The sequence below is a fragment of the Camelus ferus genome, chromosome 5 (assembly GCF_009834535.1).
Source record: "Camelus ferus isolate YT-003-E chromosome 5, BCGSAC_Cfer_1.0, whole genome shotgun sequence".
NCBI lineage: Eukaryota > Metazoa > Chordata > Mammalia > Artiodactyla > Camelidae > Camelus > Camelus ferus.
In genome coordinates, this window is record NC_045700.1 from 90121835 (window position 1) to 90139676 (window position 17842).

General features: G+C 43.6%; 1 protein-coding gene across 1 annotated transcript in view; it reads left to right on the forward strand.

The window, feature by feature from the left end:
* The window catches only part of ARMC9 (armadillo repeat containing 9), a 143598-nt gene that overhangs the window by 103873 nt on the left and 21883 nt on the right, over window positions 1-17842 (forward strand). Inside the window, 1 exon segment of the mRNA XM_006183280.3 lies at window positions 9787-9891. Within this exon segment, the coding sequence (XP_006183342.2) occupies window positions 9787-9891 (105 nt within the window).

Below are 17842 nucleotides of genomic sequence, written 5' to 3' on the forward strand. Positions count from 1 at the left end.
GAAGAATCAGGAAATAAAGGGTGTTGGGGTTTGTCAGGTTTCTCTCCCGTGGTTAATGAACTGGGCTGGTTATTAAACCAGCTGTCATTAGGCCAAGAATGTCATTTTGTGGATGGGGAAGTGGCTGCCTAGAACAACTCAACATCATGATGGGTCCTCAAGGATTTAGAAACTGCTTCCACCCACAGTCCTGGCACACACTCGGAGAAAGCTACAAGAATGAAAAGGGTCTGTTCCACTAGGGGAAATATGTTGATTACATTGCCTGCCTGGTCACCTTGGCTCAGCCTTTCTCTCCCATGTGGAGTGTTTTTCCCTTATTTTTACAAAGAGTGAGATTTCCACTTCAGTGTTCTGAGACAGTGTCTCAAATTTAACCTGCTGGTAGAAGTCTTGTAATTATTTCAAGTGGAAAACACACTTGATACCCTCACTTGTCATATGTAAAACCACTTGAATACATTCTGCTCTCGGCATTATATCTGTAGGAATCTGAGTTTTCAAATGCATTTAGTGGTCAACCTTAGTTTTGCTTTCAGGCCAATTGCTTAGAATCTGGTTTGTCTGGAGTATTATGTATCTAAAGCCTCCAGTTAAGAATCTTGTAGTGTCATAAGATCACCGAGCCACTATGGGGAAGCTTCGTATTAGAACATCTAAATTCATCTCAGCTCAAGTGCCTTTTTTATGAGGCATTCTTAATTTCTTGAAGTAATCAGTTATCCCTGGGCTCTCCCTTTAGTAATCTGATACATTCTGCTAAAGTACATAAAGACCAGTAATTTTAGTAAAATTCTTCCCGACAATGGTATTTAAAACCACCCTAATGAGGCATTTATTCTTGAAGCATTTCCCATCACCTGCTTAGCTCACAGAGTAGATTGCAAAATATGTTTCATTTGGAATGCACCAGGCAGCTCGGAGAAGCTACAATGTGGCTGGTGCTGTTTTTCCACGGCGTGTTGTGCAGTTGTGTACCAGGGTGTCACCACGTTCGACTGTTCACACTTGAGTGAGGCGAGTAAAATTCTTCCACTTAAATTGGGGTGAAACCAGTGGAAAGCAGCTGCCTCTCTCCCAGCGAGAAGGCTGAAGCTGTAAGTATCATTGAATGCCTCCTAGGTTTGCCCATTTCATAAAGTTCTTATACATCCTCAGTCATTTTAAGCCACTTGGCACCAACTGAAAAAGTGGACCCAGTGCCCTCCTATCAGCAGGCATCATTTTTATAGGCTCTCTCCTTACATTTCCCACCGCATCTAGTGGTTTCCTCTGCCTTCCCAAATCTCCCTCTGCATATAGTTTCCCAAGGGTCGCTGGAAACAGATTGAAAAGTATTGAATTAAGCTCCTGCTTCTCTCTGTTAAATTGCACTTTCCAGCTCATCTAGTACAGCTCATTTTACTTGTACTCTTTACACGTCATGAGTTGTAACGATGCCCCCATTTCCTTTTCGCTAATATCAGTGTTTCTTAAAAAAAAACTGACGGTGACTTGTGGTTGTCTGTACTGTATACAGCTTTTCAAAATCAGAGACCTTAAGAAATTTCCTCAGTAGGTAAGTCATGATTTTAGAGGAGGCAGCACGATACTTGTGTTTGCTGGATGGAGAAACAGGGGCACTGATACGAATCTCGTCTTATCAGAGCCTCAGTACAAAACTTTCTTAACCAAGAACTATCGATTTAATCATGATTTATATTTATGCATCTTATATTAGCATAATAGTCCTGAAAACACCACCAATGTTGCCAGCAGAGGAACTGTAGCAGAAGAAGCAAATGCTCCAGGTGGTGAGCAAGTGGACTGGTTCTCTCTCTGGCCCCACACTAGCAAATTACACTGTGACTTGACTTAACTTTTATTACAGAGTTGTATATATTAGGGACCAAATGTAGAAACTGTCCTGTGTTTTTGGAGGTTATCAACTATCCATGAATTTAACTATGAAGTTCTTTAACTATGAATTTCTTCTAATAAAAAACAGCTTCAACTTGCTTTAAATTTTTTTAAAAATGAATAAATATTTCAGTGAATTTGAGTAACTTGTAACTTACATATGTACTTGTAACCTACATATGAGTAACTTACATATGTACTTGTTGTTCCGAGTAAGGAGATACTTCTGCTAGCATTGACTGAGGTTAATCGTTGACCTTTTATTCTTCATTGAAATGGAATGTGGACACTTGTTTCATGTTTCATCCTGGCAGGGACGTGGTGTATCACCAATACCTCTGTGAAACTGTGATTCATAAGCCCATTTCCAGCTGGTGCCTCCAAGGCTTGGTTCCCTAGAAAAAGGATGAAACACTACTCCACGGCCCAGGGCTCTGGGCTACTCACTCTGACCAGACTCACAGAGCCCGATGCTTTTGTTCAAAAGAGCAGTCATTTTCCTAAAATAATCATATAATGTACACACGATTTGATCACTAAGATGTTGGAATTTTAGTAAGCCAAACTCTAAGCCAAGGCAGCAGTACAAATCTTACCTGGCTGTCCCAGAGCTGACCTCAGGAAGGGCCTCATAGATAGCATTACCTTTAAGGAACCCCGAGTGAAATTTCAGGATGGTGGGTACACTCGCTCTTGGCAGAGCTGCCAACTCAGGTGAAGCAGCGGGAGGAAAAGGCAGCAACCCTTGCATGGAGAGTGAGCCAGGACTAGAGGCAGGATTGACCATGAACCTGGTGTTCCAGGTAGGACGAGAGTGCATCCTCCGTTTGTGATTAGGCAGGACTGGAGGAGAGAGGATGAGACAGTGAACTCTAGAAGCTGCCGGGGCCTCCTCTCCACTCTCTCTGCCCCGTTGAGCTCATCCCAACCAGGCAGTAAGGGTCCTCGGGCCTCAGATGACCTGGATAGTCCAGCCTGTGGCTCCTGAGAAACAGGCTTCTCTATAAGGCTCCAAGTGGCTGAGTCACAAAGAGCTGGACAGAGGGGGCTGCCCCAAGCTTTAAGTTCAGACTCCTGCCTCAGGGCCAGCCTATCCCTGTGGACTTGGCACTTGTCTCCAGCTCAGGTCCCACATCTGACAAGATAGGTGTAAGAAAAGGGACCACAGGGAGTCATTGTGAGATGTAAAGTGCTACAGATATGTCGGTTGTGTTCCTCGGTGGTTCTGTGATTAGAAGGCATCCAATCAATGCTCTCAAATGTAAGCTGAATTGGCAGTATCCCCTCAGCAGCCCCTGCGCAGGTGAGATGGCGCTGAGCATTCGGAAAGTCTCCGGGTCCGTCTGGAGCCTGCCTCTCCGTCTACTGCTTCTCATCCACTTTGAGGGGCCACCGAGAATAAGTCGGATCCCATTTTTCTAAGGCAGCCCGTCCTGCGGCGACAGTGGTTAGTGGTGGCAGAGGATGCTGTCTGTGTGCTGACGAGAGCCTGGAGAGATGGGGCTGAGCCCTAGAACAGCCCTACCCAGGGGCATCCTCACCGGAATCTGGGCCTTTGGACCCCTAGGAAACTAACTAAAATAAATGAAGTTCCCGAAAGATTGGAGCCTCCAAAATGAATAGAAATTAAGTTGAAAATAAGGACACAGTACTTCTGTTTACAGAATAGAGCTCTCTCTTCCTGTTGGCAAGTTTAGAGGAAGCAAATCACATGTGGTTGAGTGGGCAAGGAATCAGGAAGGACTGGTTGGATGATCTCAGGGACCATTGTCACCTAGGCACAGGGCACCTCTCCGCGTGAGCCTGGATGCGCTGGACCTGCCAGCTCCTCCAGGGCCCTCCTCAGGCCATTCCCTTCACATGTTCCTTAGTTTCTACCTCAGTCAAGTGAAGGTCTGGTTTGTTTTGTATTGATCTTTATAATTTAACCTGCAAAAGACAGTGTGGTCTCCGAAATCCTGGCAGGGAGTGGGAGAGAGATCACAGGTTCCCCATTACCATGTACATCGCTCAGCCGACAACTGGATTATACACGGGCTTGGAACGTCTCATAAATACGATTATTTTGTTTCTAACTCCTCTCTTTTTGTATATTTAAAACCTTTTTATTTTGAGATAATTGTCGATTCACATGCATTTGTAAGAAATAATACAGAAAAATCCTGCCTACCCTTTACTCAATTCCATCCTCTGGTAACCTCTTGTAAAACTATAGTATTAACACCACAACCAGGATATTAGCAAGAGCCAGAAGGTTCCATTAGTACAGGATCCCTTTTATAGCCACACCCCCATTTCTTCCTTATCCCCTGGCAACCACCAATCTGTTCTCCATTTCCATAGTTTTGTTATTTCAAGAATGCCACATGGAGGGGAGGGTATAGCTCAGTGGTAGAGCATACAATTAGCATGCATGAGGTCCTGGGTTCGAGTCCCAGTATCTCCATTAAATAAATAAATAAAAATAAACCTAATTGCCTCCCTCCCAAAAAATTAATTAAAAAAAAAGAATGTCATATAAATGGAATCCTTTAGTATATAACCACTGAGGACTGGCTTTTTTCACACGTTTCACTGGAGATTCATCCAGGTACATGTGTATCAATACTTTGTGGTGTGGCTGGACCACAGACTGTTTAGTTTAACATTTGCCTGTGGACAGACATCTGTTTTTCCCAATTTTGGGTTATTACAAATAAAGCTGTAATAAACATTCATATACCGATTGTTATGTGACAATAAGTTTCCATTTCTCTGGGGTAAATGCCCAAAAGCATAATTTCTGGGTCATATGTAGTTGAATGTTTAGGTTTTTAAGAAACTGCCAAACTGTTTCCCACAGTGGCTGTACCAGTTTTATGTTCCCACGAGCAATAGATGAGTGATCAAGTTTCCCTGCATCCTCACCAACATTTGACGTTGTTACCATTTTTTAACTTAGCTGTTCTAATAGGCGTGAAGTGACCCATTGTGGTTTTAATTTGCATTTTCCTAATGGCTAGTGATGTCAGACATTTTCATGTGTTTATTTGCCATCTATTATTTCCTCTTCAGTGAAATGTCTCTTCATCTCTCTTGCCCGTTTTCTAGCTGGATTGTTTGGGTTTTTTACTGTTGAGTTTTGAAAGTTCTTTATGTATTTTATATGTTTAGATTCTAGTCCTTTGTCAGATATATGGTTTCCAAATATGTCTCCCAATCTGTAGCTTTTCTTATGGCCTCTTAACAAGGTCTTTCAGAGAGCAAAAGTTTTAAAAATTTCAATAAACATCCAATTTACCAAATTTTTCCTTTTATGGACGGTGTTTTACTGTCAAATATAAGAGGCTTTTGCCTCGTCGTGGATCCTGAAGATTTTCTACTATTTTTTCTAACAATTTGATAGTTTTACATTTCAGTCCATGATCCATCTTGAGTTAATTTTTATACAAGGCATGAGAATTAGAGAAAGGCTCACTTTTTCCCCCCGTGCACGTCCAGTTGCTCCAGCACCACTGGTTGAAAAGACTGTTGAATTACTTTTGCACTGTTGTCAGAAATCAGCTGAGCCAATTTATGTAGGTCTGTTTCCAGGTTGTCTGCTCTGTTCGGTTGATCTTTACGTCTTTCCCTCTGCCAACACCACATAGTCCTGATTCCTGCAGTGATATAATGTTGACTGGAAAAAGAAATGCACAGCCTAAAAGTGGAGAGTCACGTTTTATTCCAGGACCTTACTGAGAACTGTAGCCTGGGACACGGCCTCTCAGATTGCTCTGAGGAACTGTCCCAAAGAGGTAAGGGAGGAGCCAGGGTATAACAGGGGTTTTTACTGGAGGGGGAAAAAAATGTAGTTGAACATGAAAAGATTACTACCAATCACAAAAAACAGACATGTCAAGTTTACGATTTTAGTGCTTTTCTATGTATGGGAAGATACAGGAGTCTGTGCTCGTTGAAATTATTCCTTTGATATGCATCTTAACTACCTAGGGCCAGTACCCTGAGTTTTTTTCCATCCTGAGTTCCCCTTATGGTGCACCATCAGGGGTGGCTACAGTGGCTGATGGCTTTATGGCCACAATATCCTTTGTTTATTGAAATGTTCAGGCAACATTCTTTGTCTACAGTAATAAGTCCTGAAATTAGGTAGACTAATTCCTCCCACTGTATTCTTCTTTTTCCAAATTGTCTCAGCTAGTCTAGTTCCTTCGCCCCTTCCATATAAATTTTAGAATAGTCTTGTATCTATCTACAGAAAAATCTTGCTGGGATTTTTATAGAAATTACATTAAACTTATATATGAATTTTGAGAAAATTGACATTTTTAACTACGTTGGATTTTCTAACTCATGAACAAGTGATGTCTTTCCATTTATTTAGGTCATATTTGATTTCTTTTGTTAGTGTTTTGCAGTTCTCAGCATACAAGTCCTATACATGTTTCGTTAGATTTACACCTAAGTATTTCTTATTTTATTTCTTTGTGTGTAAGCAATTGTAAATTGTATTGTAATTTTAATTTCAGTATCTCAATTTAAGTTCATTGCTGGTACATAGGAATTGCTTTTTGTATGCTTATCTTATATCCTGTGACCTTACTGAACTCACTTCTTAGTTCTAGGAGTTTTGGGGGGTTGATTCCTTGGGATTTTCTACATAGACAATCATGTCATCTGTAGATTGAGACAGTTCTGTTTCTTCCTTTCTGATCTGTATGCTATTTATTTATTTATTTATTTTGCCTTATTGCTCTGGCTAGAACCTCTAGCGCTAAGAATGGTCAGAGTAGGAATACTGCCCTTGTTCCCAATCTTAGGGAAAGCATCCAGTCTTCCACCATTAAGTATAATGCTAGCTATAGGCTTTCTGGAGATGTTCTTTTTCAGGTACACCTCTATTCCTATTTTTCTGAGAGTTTTTGACATGAATGGGCGTTGAATTTTGTCATGTTTTTTCTTCATCCATTACTATGATCATGTGATTTTTTTTCTTCATATAAGCCTGTTAATCTTGTGGGTTATAATGATTAAATTTTAAATATTGAACCAGACTAGCATCATTGGAACAAACACCACTTGGTCATTGTATATAATTTTCTTAGCATATCAAGCTATTGGTCTATTCTATTTGCTAATATTTTGTTAAGGATTTTTTTTCACTTTCTTATAAGTTGATTGTTTAAGATTTTTACATCTTAATTCATGAAGAATATATGTCTATATTTTTCTTTTTATAAAGGTACTATCCTTTCTGGTTTTGGTACCAGGGTAATACCAGCTTCATAAAATGAATTAAGAAGTATTCCTTCCTCTTCTGTTTCCTGGAAAACATTGTGTAGAATTGGTGTTACTTTCTTTTTAAAAGTTTGATAGAATTCTCCCGTGAAACCATAGGGGCCTGGAGGTTTCTTTGGGGGGAACTTCTAAATTATGAATTTATTTTCTTAATAATTATAGGATTATTCAAGTTATTTGAGAGGCTTGGAATGATTTGTGTTTTTCTATCTAAGCTGTCAAATTTATGTATATTTGCTCATAGTAATCCCTATTATTTTTTTGATGTCTTCAGGGTCTGTAGTGATAGTTCCTGTCTCATTCCTGATAGGTAATTTATGTCTTCTTTTTCTTTGTCAGTCTTATTAGAGGTTTGACAATTTGATTAATCTTTTCAAAGAACCAGCTTTTGGTTTCACCAATTTTCTCTGCTGTTTTTCTGTTTTCCTTTTCATTGATTCCTACTCTTCTCTTCATTATTTCCTTCCTTTTGCTTGCTTTTGAGGCAGGAAGGAAGAGGGCAGGGCACAACCATTAAAAGAATGACACAGCAGTTAGCACCAAGATGGCGGAAGATGCAATGCCCAGTAGACCTTGAGCTTCATTATAGGCTCGCTGTAATACATTAGCATGCTAAATGGCACTCCCACAGGTGCCATGACAGTTCTGAGACTGGCCATAAAAGGTCAAAAAGTGGGTGATGGCTCAATTCCAGGGAATCCCAGCCCCTTCCCCAAAATAGTTGGAATAACCCTCCCACTTGTTAGCATATGAAGTTACCAAGCCCATAAAAACTAACAACCCTTCACCTTGTGGTCGCTTTCTCTTGCATTCTGAGACAGCCTGCACTCTGTCTATGGAGTGTGTATCTCTCTGAATAAATCTACCTTCACTCTACTTTGGCTCGCTCTTGAATTCTTTCCTGCACGAAGCCAAGGACCCTTACTTGATGGGGCACATCCCAGGGACTCGCCTGGACCTGGGACATGGCCATCCTCTTGTGCCCCATTTTCCTGTATCACTTTGGGCTTACTTTGTTCTTCCTTTTCTATGTTCTTGAGACTTCCTGGTTTTAAATTTATTTCAAGAATGTTTGTGATTGCTCATTGAAGCATTTTTATAATGGCTGCTTTAAAATTTTTGTCAGATAATTATAGCATCTCTGTTATCTTGATGTTGGCATCTATTGATTGTTTCTTAATTTAATTTTATGACACTCTGGTTCTTGGTGTGATAAGTAATTTTTTATTTAAGCCCAGGTATTTTGGATATTATCTAATGAAACTTTTGTCTTTTTAAACCTTCTCTTTTATCTGGTTTCTCTGACACTGCTATGGCAGGGGAAGTGGGGGCCCCTCCTCATTACTGTTAGGTGTGTAGAAGTCCAGGTTCTACACTTGGCCTCTGTTGACACCCGGTGTGGAGAGGAGGGAGAAGACAGCTCATTTCTGCAGGACAGAGATGGGAGTTCTAAGTCCCTACTAGGCCTCCACCAGTGACTAGAAGAAGTAGGAATGCCTCCTTACTGCTCTCCATGTGGCCTCCCCTGACACCATGGAAACATGCTGAAACCTAGGGGTGATGAAGGTCTTGAATTTCTGCCAGGCCTCCTCTAACAAACACCATCCCAGGATGAGGCAGGGGGGAACATCCATCACTGCCAAGTAAAGATGGAAGTCCAGGCTCTCCACATGGTCTCCGCTCTGGCCTTGGGTGGGGAGCCTCATTACCACCCAGCAGGGATGGAATTCCCCCTCCATACCTGGCCTTCTCTGATATCACCCCAGCGAGGGATGTTGAGGTGCCTCATGACAGCCTGGTAAGGGTAGAAGTCTGAGCTCCCTCACGCCCATGCTGGTGTAGTTGAGGGTGGAGTGACAGTATTTTTCTTTTTTTGTCTTCACTGTTCACATTTCTGGGTTGCTGGCTTCTTCAGCTCCCAGTCTGGACTCTCTAAGGCAAAAAGAAAACCCAGGGGACTCACCACCTTTCATTCCTTTTGTCCCTGGGTACTGAGCCAGTCAGCCTCCATCTCTCCATCTTTCAGGGTCTCTCATTTATTTTGTATAAATGCCCAGTGTTTTTGGTTGTACTTGATGGGAGGAACAGGGAAAAGTATGTCCACTCCATTTTCCTAGAAGCAAAACAACTCCTTCTGCTGAGTCTTCTTGCTTACTGACTATAAACTGCTTGAAAAGAGCAAGCCTATAATACACAGTTTTGTATCTGCTGTAAGGCCTATGCATATGAAGGTGCTTAATAGTTATTTGTAGTCTGGCTCATTGGGCTGTTCACTTGGTACCTTAACTCACAGAGAAAAGAATTCTGAGAACTGTAACTAGGAAAGACCGTTACACGTCTTATTGAACCTCTTCACTCTTGTGGCCGTGGAAGTGTTCACTAGGCACCCAGCTTCTTAAAGAAGTGGTTGGCATTTTCCTTTTCATCTTCACGGAGGTTATGAGCAGAAAGCAGACTGCCCTTGAGACCCTTTGAAATGCAGACCCATGAGCTACTGCTGTTGGGCTAAGGCCTCCCCCACTTCACAGCACATGCCCAGTTGGGGAGCCAGCCTCTGGGAACTTGCAGCTAGGGGTCCAGAGCGCTCATTCCATGTCTCGTTTGAAACAGGAGGACCATGACACAATGGAAGCTGATCTGGACAAAGATGAAGTGATCCAACCCCAGCTTGGAGAACTCTCCGGTGAGAAGCTTCTGACCACGGAGTACTTGGGAGTAAGTACTGTGTGAAGGGAGTGGGGATCCTGAAATAGAAAGGAGAGATTGGTCTTAGTATTTGCAGTAACACATAAGGGTTTGGTTTGATCTGTGTTATGATACTGTGTTTATGAGAATTTCTGTGTTAGCCAACTTGCTTCTGGTGGCCCTAAATCGCATGGTGGCCCTAGCTACTGTTCTGAAACAGATCTGCTAGTGAACAGAAGGTGGTTAGAATATAACGAAAAGGCCTTCACAACACCTGAAGGTATGCCCATCCTTGGCAGTAATCATATACCCATCCAGCTTCTTAATTTTCATGTGCCTTATGCATGAGAAGGGCAGACTGCCGCAGGTGTGTCAGTCATCAGCACACAGGCGATGTCTGAAGCCATCAGAACAGAGGAAGTTGCCCACTGCAGTGGAGGGTGGGGAGGGAGGGAGGAGCTGAGGACAGAAGGACGTACCAGCATATCAGGAGCAGGAAGGGGGCCCCTGAGAAGGACAGAAAGTGAACAGAGAGGCTTATGGAGAAGCAATGCCATGGAAAACAGGAGGGAGGGGTGTTTCAGGATAGGCTGAGTGGTCAGTCCAAGCATCCAAGAGGCCTGTGGAGGCACACGTCTGTGAGGGGGCATCTTCTGACCTCCTCGACGACTCTGATGTTCTGGGAGCCACTGGTTACCACCCACCAACTATCAGGGAAGGGTGTGAGTCAGGGGGAGCTGCCGATTGGCAGGCAGAGGATGAGGTGTAGTGGGCCCACAGGTGGCTTATGAAACCTTGATCAGAGAGCACATGTGTGAGCAGGTGGGATGCAGGATTTGAAGGTTTCTGAAGGGAGGAGCAGTTGCAAGGGATTAGGACCAATTCAGACTGAAGCCCTGTGACAGATGGCTGAGCACATGTGGGCGAAGGCCACCAGCATTAACAGGAACTCCCACTGACACAACATTGTAAACTGACTATACTTCAGTTATACACACACACACACACACACACACACATACACATAAAGCAAAATAAAATAAATAATAAAAGTTTATTATAGGGGAAAAAAACACAGGAACTCCTACAATTTTGAAGCTGTTGGTTGACTGGGTCACTCACATGGACCCTGAAATCTCCTCACATTGGGCAAGTTGGTGTTGTAGCTGGGAGCCAGGCTCTCAACAGTTGGCCAGCAAAGACAGAGACTTGGGAAGGAAAAAGGAGGTGGGTGCAGGTAGTGTGAGCCTTCATGGGAGCCGTGGAAGCAGAAAGTGCCTGTTCACTCCCATCACTGTCCCCGTCCAGCCCTCATAACCTCACCCTGAGCACCTATCTCCCTGGTTACCAGGGCCTGGGCTTCCTCATCATCAAGGAATGTCTAGGGGCCCCAGGCTGGAGCACAGTATATGCTGGTGAGACATGAGGTTGGAAACAGCCAAAGGCCAGTCTTGAGGGCATTCATTGCAGGCAAGAGTTTTGGATTTTACTCTACATGAGCTGGGAAATTATGAAGGGTTCAGAGCAGGGGAGCGACTCAATTTGACTTATGTTTTAATATATTAACTTCTATTTTCACTCTGGCTGCTTCGTGGAGAATAGACCGCAGTGGGCAAGAATGAAAAGACCTGCAGGAGGTCGGGTGGCCAGCAGACCCCCTGTCATGGATGAGGTCTGCTGCCTGTAGCCTGTCACTGTCCTCAGCAACAACTCAAGGCTCAAAGGAGCCCAGTGGACCACGGAGGCTCTGTTATGTTAGGGCAGGTGGGAAGGTGCTTGAGAAAGGTCAGAAATGAGGTCAGCTGGTCTCCAAGTTGTTGATGGGAGTCTTGAGTCCTGACTAGGCCTTTGTTTCTCTTTGGAAGAACACTGGCTTTGTCAGGGAAGGGCTGAGCCCCGTTTGACAGGACACGCATTTTTAAAAGCAAGACTCTTCTGCTTCATGGGCAGGTGGTGAGGAAGACCAGAGGCAAACTGGTGGGGTTTCTTTGGAGGGCGATGGTGAAGCTTCTGAGAACCCAGCCCTGAGCTGTAGGAACTTTCCCACCGACACCACCAGCTGAGCAGGCGAGAGTCAGCAAGGATGTTCAGACAGAAACCCGATTGCAGCGCCTTGGCTAAATAGCTTTTAGCACCTCTGCACAGTGAAAGGACGAGGGTGAAATCTTCTGTTGATCCAGTGAAGATTTTTGACAGCAGCAACAAAAACAAGATGCAGAACTTGCTGGGGCTACCAATTTAATCACGTGGCTTAGTGAGGCACAAAGGGACAGAGCTTTCAAATCAGCCAGTAACCCAGCTTACTGGCCTCCGGAAATAGTGTTGTTTTACCGTAGCTTGCAGTTCTAACTCTCCCGAGTGCGTGTGTACTGTCCTTTTACCAGAAGGAAATATTTAGAAAAGTTCCACGCAGGCTTGTTTTATCTTGCTGCTGTCAGTGACTTTTTGGTGGAGATGGGAGTGGTAGGGATGAGGTCCAGGAGAGTTCATGGTATAGGCGTAAAGACCAAGTGTATTAGCTTCCTAGGGCTGCAGTGTCAAATGACCATAAACTGGATGGCTTAAAACAACAGGAATTCATTCTCTGTCTGTTCTGGAAGCCAGAAGTCCAAAATCAAGTTACCAGCACCACGTGCTCCCTCCGAAGGCTCTAGCGGAGGCTCGGTCTTGCTCTTCCAGCGTCTGGTGGCTCCAGGCCTTCCTTGGCTTGTGGCCGTGCAACTCGGGACTCGGCCTCCATCTCTCCATGACCTTCTCCTCTTCTTTTTGTATTCTCTTTTGTCTCTTACAATGACATTTGTCATTGGATTCAGGATCATCTATGGATTTAGGATCATCTGGACTGATCTCTTCATCTCCAGATCCCTAACTTAGTTACATCTGCAAAGACTATTTTTCCAAATCAGGCCACATTCACAGGTTCTGGGGGTTATTAGCATATGGACAGATGTATTGGGGGCCACCACTCAACCCACTATGCCAGGTCCCCATAAGACCTCATAGTGGAAACATTTAAAATTTTTATTAGAAAACTTACTGTTGAGCAGTCATCGCCGAGAGCATGCATACACGCCCAGTTTTGCTGCCTTTGTCCATTAGTCCTGAGCTGCGCTCCGTCACCCTGCCAGCCCTGTGAGCTCACTTCATCTGCCCACCTTTGGCTCCAGTGGTTCACACGGGGGCTTTGCACTTACTGCATAACTGCATAACTTCATAACTGCTTGCACCAAAGGAGGGACCCTGCCAGAGACAGAAGGCATTGCATCTCACTGGGGAATGCGTGCCCCAAATCACAATTCAAGCCTTCCATTCTGTTGCACTAGGTAAACTGTAGATTTCTCAAGAGCAGTTGAAAGATGTTGACTTTTTGAAACATTGTGTCAGAAAATTGTATTCAAAAAATGTGTGTATTGCCTAACACACACATAGCTTATCTTCCAGAAGTTTACAAAAGATGACACAGAGCAGGTAAAAAAACTGTGCTATTAATGATGGATGCAGATAACAGTGAGGAGGGTCAGTGGCTTGGCCTGTGATGAGTATTGTCCTGTGATGTCAGAGGTGGTCTGGGGTTTCTCAAAGTCCCAGACCAGCAAATGTGGGTTAAAAACAGAGCCTACGCCCCACCCCAGACTTTACCATAATCCCAGGAGCGATTACTGTACACACCAGTGATTTAAAGCTGCTAGTTTGGTGTAGAGGTGGAGATGCAGCGAGGGTGGCCCATGAGGGTGTTCAGGGGAAGGAAGCAGCTCCCAGGATTCCTGGACCCAGTGGCTCAGCCCCTGCTGGGCAGTTATGGCCACTCTCTCCCTGCAAGGCCATACTCACTGCCTGTCCTCGCCCTCCCAAGTGCAAGCAGACAGCGCCTGTGCACTGTAGAGCCCAGGCCACAAAAATGCTGTGACCACAGAGAACTCACAAAGCTTGGACTGGAGAACAAGTCACTTTTCCTAGGCTTGCCTGAGCATGGCAGTGGTCCCCTCAAATGTGTCGTTTACTCATACTTCTGGTGAAAAGCAGCGTGCTTTTGCGTTTCTTCTTCAGGCTGTGATCAGCAGCAAGTCAAGACTGATAACTTGCCCACTTCTCCTTGCTTGATTATTTCTGAATTTTTTAGAATCATCCATATTATGCCGAATAATCATTTAATCCTTCCTAAAAAGAATGCCCTGATTTAAATATCTTCATCACCTTGGTTAAAAGGATGTAGGTATTTACCACAGAATCTCAGTTTTTTGTTCTTATTTTGAAGTTGAAACTTATTTTTCAGTTTAACAATAGTCACAGGCATATCCTAAATTAGTTCAGCACACATCCTGGGCCAAGTCCTGTTCTGACTGCTTCACACCTCTGATTCCATGTATTTAATCCGCCCAACAAACGATGGGGTAAATTCTGCTCATACTGCATTTTATAGATCAGGAAGCGAAGGCTGAAAAAGGTTGAGGAACATTCTCGAGTGTTATTCGAGCCAGCTGGGTCTTCAGCACTAACTGTTGCCTTCTGGGAGAGCTGTTGATTTCCCAGTGAATCGTGTTCTGCAGTTGAAAGTTTAGCATCTCTGCCTGTGTGAAATAGTCAAGGTTACTATATGGTCCAATGTTTTAAGCATAGACTCAGTTTCGGGGGGTTTGCCTGTTGTCAGAGCTGATTAGTCTCTTTCTACACTTTCCTTCCCTGCAAGTTCATTGAGTTTTCCAGAGATCTTTTAAAGAGCTGGTTAAAGCAGGGGTCTGGCCCTGCTTCCAGAGAGTCTGAGTGTGTGGACCTGGCCCCAGGAATCTGCACCTTTATTATGCCCCTCACTGGTTCTGAAGCCAGAGTCTGGGCCATGGAAGCGTTGCCACGTGGGCAAACGTTGAGGTTAATGGGACCTCTGCACAGGGAGTGGGCACAGCCGGCCAAGGGGCAGGGCCCAGCCCCTCGGAGGGAGACAGGACAGAAGCACCAGGCACTTGCAGCTGGCCCTGTTTTGCTCGCAGCAAAAACCGAAACCAGAGAAGGAAATTGGGGAAACCTTCCTAAATGTCTTTTATAAGTAAACTGGAAGATTTGAGGGCATTTCAAGTTTTCTTGCACACTGACTCTTCATATCCTGGTGACAGGTGGAATTCTTAGAAGCCACTTCCATACCAGGACAGCTAGAGATTATCTGGCTATGCACAGAAGTGACAGGGAATCATATAAATACTTCACACTAAACCCAAAGTACATGTCACCCACCATCCCCTTAGCTAAATTCCAATTGTCTTTAGCCATTCCAACACCATGCCACCAACAGGAGGGGGAGTGTGGCAAGGAAAGTTGGAGTAAAAAGAAACAGCAGTATTAAGTGATACAGTTAAAACATGCTACTTTTGCAAATTTTACAAAAACATATGCCCATGTAAACACATTGCAAGGGCACCTTTTGAGGCCTAGCATCTCCACAGTAGCTCTGCCTCAGTTAGTCAGTTCGCTGTCCATATGCTTGTCACCTCTTTGTCATAAGATGATGGATGCAGCTCCCTGCACAGATCACGATAAAGTTAGGAGGAAGGTCAGACGTACAGGCCTGCCAAATCCTCCCCTTAGGCAGTCCTTTCCCCAAAGCTCCCTCTGGCGACCTCCACTTACTTCTTATTGGTCTGAGCTGGGTCACATCGCTCCTAGCTGCAAGGGAGTCTGGAAAGGTGTTTTTAAGTAGACACATTTCTGTGCCAACAAAATGAGAGTGTTGTTGGTCAAGAAAGAGAATGAATATTGGGTAGACAGCTAGTGGTGTCTCCTTCAGCATCCAGGTTATTTTCTGTGTGTATAGATTCATAGATGTATTATGTGCCTGTATTTTCTTACCAAAATTCATCCTGCTCTGTAACATGTCATAATTGCTTTAAGTGATTCACCAATACTCAAAATCTAGTAAATGGGAAATTATTTACCTAAATTGACAAGTGTTGACCATCTTTTACAACTGAATAAATTGTATTCAGCTAAATCACATACTGCATTTTTTATTGTAGTTAAATATGCTGTATTTTTTTTTTTTTTTTTTGGTAGGAGAATCTTTTTTTGAACAAAATCTCCGTCTGTGACACAGATGGGAGCTGAGTTCCTCTGATGAGTAAGATGGTTGTCAGGAGCCCTTCGCTTCTCTCCCAGCAACCCTGGAAGCATTTCTGTGGAACTCAGTGTAGACAGCATGTTGTTGGTAGATACACTTTAAGATCTTTCTAGCCCCAAAAGGCTCCTTTGCAACTGAGGTGCCCAGAGAAGGCCCTGGAGCCCTCGTGAGGCCCACAAGCACAGCAGGTTGGGAGGGGAACAGGAAACAAGCCCTCTAGAAAGCGCTGCTCTGAGACATTGAGCGCCCAACCCAGTTTGCTGGGCCCTTACATCAACCCTGTTCACCAAGGACCTTTCCTCAGGCTTTCTGATGACACACCGGATGGTTCTTCCCACAGGGCTGACCCAGTTTCCTCATCCACTGGGGAGGACAAATACCACCCACCTTAAAGTATTTCTTAGTTAGGCCTGTGATGTTTTAAGGAGATAGTATGGCCGACAGCGTTTCCCAAAGGCTGAAACACTCTCAAATATAAGTGCTCTGTTCTCTCTCCTCTACGAGGGAATCAGAAGGGATGAGCTCAGAAGGACAGTGCAGAGGGGCATGGGCAGAGGGTTCCCACATGCTCACTGTTGCCCTTTCCGGTAGCTTAAGACTTCGTCTTCTGTGGAAAGACCCAGGTGTTCTGACTGACAAATTGGAGAGGAAAGGAAGAGTCATGTGTCTGATGATGAGGCAGACGTGTGAATTTGACCCTAGATACTAGATAGGAACAGCATGACAGAAAGAAAGTCGGAGTAGAAGCAGATAGCCGTATTAAGTGATTGCAGTTAAAATAACCATCTTTTGTAAATTTCTCAAGAGATACAAAGGGAAATGAAACTGCATTTTAGTTCTTATTGGGAAGCTTAATTATATTCCATTTCCTCTAAGAGGGTGGAGGTCTCCCACCTCCTGTCTCCCCATTTTTCCCCTTCGCACTCCCTTCCCTCTGCCCCCGCCACCCCACCACCCTGCCCGCTCCTCCAGCTGGCAGCTGCTCCCCCAGCACAGGGGAGGCCTGGGGAGTCTCTCCCACAGGAAATTGGCCCTTTTTTCCTTCTTCCTTACCTCAAATACTAGAAAAGCCCAAATAGCTTCTCAGCAGAAGTCAAGAAATCAAAGATGTAATTCCAATTAAAATTTTTTCTGTTTTTTTTTTTTAATTTTGAAATAGCTATAGATTCACAGGAAGTTGAAAAAGTAGTACAGAGAAGTCCCTTGCACCCTTCACCCAGCGTCCCCAGAGGTAACTGAAGCACATACTGAACCAGGAGACTGATGTTTATACAGTCCACAGGCTGTATTCAGATTTCACCAATTTCACACTGATGCCTTTTTTAAAGAAATTTTCTTAATTATTAACATAATATAACCATATTTCAGAAGAGTTGGAGGATAGAGAGTGGAAAAATTATTCTTGGTTCTATCATATGGAGCCACTATAATCATTTTAGTGTTCATTTCCTTCCAGTCTTTTTGTGTATTTTTAGCATCATGGGAATCCTCACTTATGTTTAACATTGGAACCTGACTTAAAATATTTTAAATAAACACCTTTCTTCATAGCCTAGTCTTTTTTTTTTTTTTTTTTACTATTGGCAGGGGGTATAATTATGTTTCTTTCTTATTTATTTAATGGAGGTACTGGGGATTGAACCCAGGACTCTAAGCATGCACTCTATACCACTGAGCTATACCCGCCACCTATTACCTAGTCTTTATCATTGTAAATAGCCATATAATATTTCAAATGAATATGCCATGTTTTACTTAATTATTCCCCTATTACTAAACAGTTGAATTATGCCAGTTTACTATATAATAATTTTGTAATAAACAACTTTTTTATTTATCATTTTCCTTATTTTGGATTTTCACTAGGGTTTATCA